The sequence below is a fragment of the Helianthus annuus genome, chromosome 1 (genome assembly GCF_002127325.2).
Source record: "Helianthus annuus cultivar XRQ/B chromosome 1, HanXRQr2.0-SUNRISE, whole genome shotgun sequence".
NCBI lineage: Eukaryota > Viridiplantae > Streptophyta > Magnoliopsida > Asterales > Asteraceae > Helianthus > Helianthus annuus.
Window position 1 is genome coordinate 62,813,777 of NC_035433.2, and position 4,351 is coordinate 62,818,127.

Consider the following 4,351-nt stretch of genomic DNA (forward strand, 5'->3'; position numbering starts at 1 on the left):
ATAAAAACTTTTTTTTTTACATTTTACGACTAAATATCACGCTTAATCAGTAGGAAAAAATAAACTTTTTTTTCCTTTAACTTCTCATATTTAGTATGTTAAGACCCCATTTGTATTTGATCTTTACCCTATACTAATAACTCTTATTAATATATTTATTTAATACATTAGTTTAAAATTAAATACTATCATGTTAAATTCTTTTACGTAATATTTTATATTGTTACATATGGATTTACTTCAGATATATAACAAATTGAAAATTGAAGACCTAAATAACTCGTGTTTATAACTATTATAAGCATCCAGTTGGGACTTGGGATTTTGCGGATTTTCTCACGAGCAAAAAAGCAAAGAGCCCACCGGCCCAGTGACTGGCTTAGATTCGACTTTATGGGCTACGCACAAACATGAGTTATATAGGCCCATTTATTATCAATGTAATGTAAAATTATGTATTTATGTGCATAACTACACATAACATAAGGTCATAAGAATAACAATAGTATACTATTCAACTTCTTAAATATTAAAATTGCATAAGAATTAAGTACATATCACGTCGAAAGTATACAAATACTAAACTATTTATTGAATTGTAGTTGATTGTTTCAAGCATTTCTTAAACAAATTGTTTCATTTTTTGGGATATTTTGATACTAAACTATTTTATCATAAAGTTGCATTAAGAACCTACAAATTTACTCGCTTTCGTTAATAGTTGCGGATGACGGGTGTAAAAATATTCAAGGCAAGCTGGGTTATACAAATTTCGATATGAGATGGGGTCACTTGTTGGCCCCACTCGAATAAAAAGCCTAATTTAGAAAATCCTAGTTATAAGATAACGAGACGAACAATGCTAAGGATTTGCATGTGAAAGTAAGGCATATTAGGTTCTACAGTGTCGCGCTTGAATAATCAATATCAAATTCTTTTATTTGATTTTAAACAGTCTTGTGAAAGCTACATATGCGAATATTAGATATGTAAAAACGCTCGATGTATACAAACAACCGATCTCTGGTAACATATATTTGTTATTGATTAAGAGAAAAAGGTAAAATTTGCCTATAGTCTAATGTTATCAAAGTATGTATAGTGGTATCTCTTCTCATGAAATTGAGAGTTCGAGTCACATAAAAAAGTAAGTATAAAAATCAGTATAGAATTAGAAGGTTATAATGTTTGTTAGGGGCTGGTTGGTAGCATCTGAATGGTCATTAAGAGACTATCTCTTAATGGAACCATTAAGAATTTTACCAATGAGAAGGTAGAAGAATGTGACATGTGATGATTTACCATTCAGAGGTTACCTCTTAACCATTCAGGTGCTGTTTGTTTTTTCTGCTGGAAAACCTCTTCTGCTGCAGGCCACATCTGCAGGAGAAGAGGTGGACAAAATGTCTTCAGTCTGCAAGGAGAAGAGAGTTTGTTTTTTTTTTATATAAAACCTCTTCACACACAAACACACACAGATCTCTCTCTACTCTCTCTCTACCACCGCCATCTTCACCACCGCCACCACTTCACCACCGTCATCATCACCATCGCCATGACCGGCGGAGCCAGCAACGACTCCGACAACCCCCCACACCGGTTCCAGATGCTCCGAGACAGAGAGATAGAGGAGAGAGAAAGTTTCTGAAAGAGAAAGACGTCGCCGCCGGTGATGTTCTCTCCGGTCGTTTTTCCGATGATGCGAAGGTGATGTTCTCTCTCTCTCATCTGTCATCAGATATGCTCTCTCTCTCTCTCTCTCATCTTCTCATCAGATCAATTTTGGGGGCGGCGGGTTGGTCGATTTGGGGGTTTTGTTGCAGAGGTCGATTAGGGTTTGCAGAGGTGGAGGTGGTGGTCGATTAGGGTTTGCAGAGGTGGAGGTGGTGGTGGCGGAGCAGGGGTGGTGGTGGTGGAGCAGGGGTGGTGGTGGCGGAGCAGGGGTGGTGGTGGCGGAGCAGGGGTGGTGGTGGTGGCGGAGCAGGGGTGGTGGTGGTGGCAGAGCAGGGGTGGAGGTGGAGGTGGTGCCAAGAAGAGGTAAACCTCTGCTTGGAGAAGCTAAGATCTCATCTCTTCCCCAAGAAGAGGTTGGGGAGAGGTAAAAAGCACTTCTCGAAAAAAAAAAAAACAAACACTCTACAGCACCTAAACCTCTTCCCGCGTCTGCACGGTGCAGACAGAAGAGGCCAGGAAGCTCTTCTTCCAAAAAACAAACACCACCTCAGACTTGAGGTTACCTCTTATTCATTCAGAGGTTTTAAACCATTAAGAGGTAGTATCTGAATGGTCATTAAAAGGCTACCAAACAGCCCATTAGTCATTCCAAAATATATACAATAAAATTTATATAAACAAAATGAAATAAATAAAAATATGGCCCATCATTTACTAGAGTCCAATTCCAACTCATCTTTTGGATAAGCTTATTCTTTTATAATTTTCACTCTTTTTCTCCTCAATCAAAACATCCACTTTCAATCCAAAAAGCCTCAAAATCCTTCAATACAAAATAATTGTTTTCAATAAATCATTCTGGGCCTAAAATATCTTATCTTTTCAAAGTTTATCAAAACCAGAAAACAAACACAGTCGAAAAAATGTCAATTTTATCACCAAATTCTCATCTTCTTTACCGAGAACTCCATCACAGAGACCTGCAACAGCCACAACAACCAAATTGGAGTAATGGGTGTTGCTCAAATCTCACAAAAACTTGTGGGTTTGGTTTTGATCGAATAAAATTTGATCAATCAAAGAGAATTGTGAAAAGAGACTGTAAAGCTGCAGCCTTTTGGGACCTGTCAAGACCAGCTTTTGTGGAAATGGAGCCGATCACTGATTCTGATCATCTGGATATTATTTTGGAAAAAGCTAAACAAGCTTCTCAACCCATTCTCATTGATTGGTATATATTTTTTTCTCATTTTCTTTTGCCTGATTTGATTATTAAGTTTTCATGTATGAATATGATCGTTTTCGAGCGTGAGTCAACACGCGTCCCACTTTTCGTGTCCAATATTGTATGGTATAATATGATACGTGTGACACAGAAAGTGGGACGTCATGCTTGAAAAGTTACAGGTATTAAAGATTGTGTAAGAATTCAACATGTGTCCCACTTTCTGTGTCGGGTACCTATACGGTATGATATATTATTAGTTGTACCGTATAGGTAGTGGAGACGGAGAAAGTGGGCACTAATCTCTGTTTTGAGGTACTACGATTGTGTAAGAGTCCACGTGTCCCACTTTCTACGTCGAATACTTGTACAAGATAAGATATTATTAGTTGTACGGTACAAGTAGTCGAGAGTGAGAAAGTGGGGACGTTCGCTCTGTTTTGAGGTATTAAAGTTGTTTGAAGAATGCATGGTGAATAATTTGTATTGTGTGTAGGATGGCTACTTGGTGCAGAAAATGCATATATTTGAAGCCTAAATTGGAAAAATTGGCAGCAGAATATGATACCAAGTACTTTCACCAAATTATTTGTTATTTAAATAGTTCAATTTGATTCTACTTTTGTTAAAAAAAAAAAAAAAAAAAAGCACATGGTTAGCTTATACTATGTTTTAACTTTTAAGCTTTTCTTTTAGTTATCTTACATGGTATTGACAAACCTTTCTTCGACTCGTGGATTCTTAAACAGACTCAAAATTTATTACGTGGATGTGAATAAAGTACCACAAACTCTCGTGAAACGTGGGAAGATATCCGTACGTCAAATTTTCCAAATTTAAATTCGACAAATCTTGTTGGTTTTGATGTTGCTAACAATTCACTTCATCGTCTTGTTTATGTTGTTTGTTGATACAGAAAATGCCAACAATTCAGGTGAGTTTTAGATCATCTTGACTAAATTTTAGTCAGCTGTGTAAGGTAAGTAAAAATGTTTTGGTTCTGAACTCTTAGATGTTACATTCATGTAGTTGTGGAAAGATGGCGAGATGAAAGCAGAAGTAATTGGCGGGCATAAAGCATGGCTTGTGATCGAAGAAGTTAGAGAAATGATCAAGAATTTTGTATGATTTTTTCTTTATTTTCGGTTAAATTTTTGTTCATGTATATTTTCATATCATAAAATAACCAATATTTATGTACAGTTTTTTAATTCGTTTTACCAGTACGATATGTATTCTTTTTGTTCCAAACAAATGTGCAGGTCTTTTATCGTCTTAAGTAACACTAAGTGGCTAAATTTGAGACACAATTCAACATCGTAAGATAATATATTAGGAACTATCATATCACCAATCAATGTGTTCGCCTCAAGAAAAATTCATCACGTGTTGTTGGCACTTGTCACATACGCGTCTTGCAAGCGTCGTACAATGTCCTTGAATCCTAAGGAC

General features: G+C 36.5%; 1 protein-coding gene across 1 annotated transcript; it reads left to right on the top strand.

Moving 5' to 3' along the window:
• The first annotated feature begins 2,418 nt into the window (after window positions 1-2,418).
• LOC110868257 (thioredoxin-like 3-1, chloroplastic) lies at window positions 2,419-4,150 on the top strand. Its single transcript, XM_022117385.2, has 5 exons — window positions 2,419-2,905; window positions 3,396-3,470; window positions 3,649-3,715; window positions 3,816-3,833; window positions 3,929-4,150. The coding sequence occupies exons 1-5, from the start codon at window positions 2,598-2,600 to the stop codon at window positions 4,025-4,027; spliced, it is 567 nt and encodes a 188-aa protein (XP_021973077.1). The 5' UTR covers window positions 2,419-2,597; the 3' UTR covers window positions 4,028-4,150.
• The last annotated feature ends 201 nt before the right edge of the window (window positions 4,151-4,351 follow it).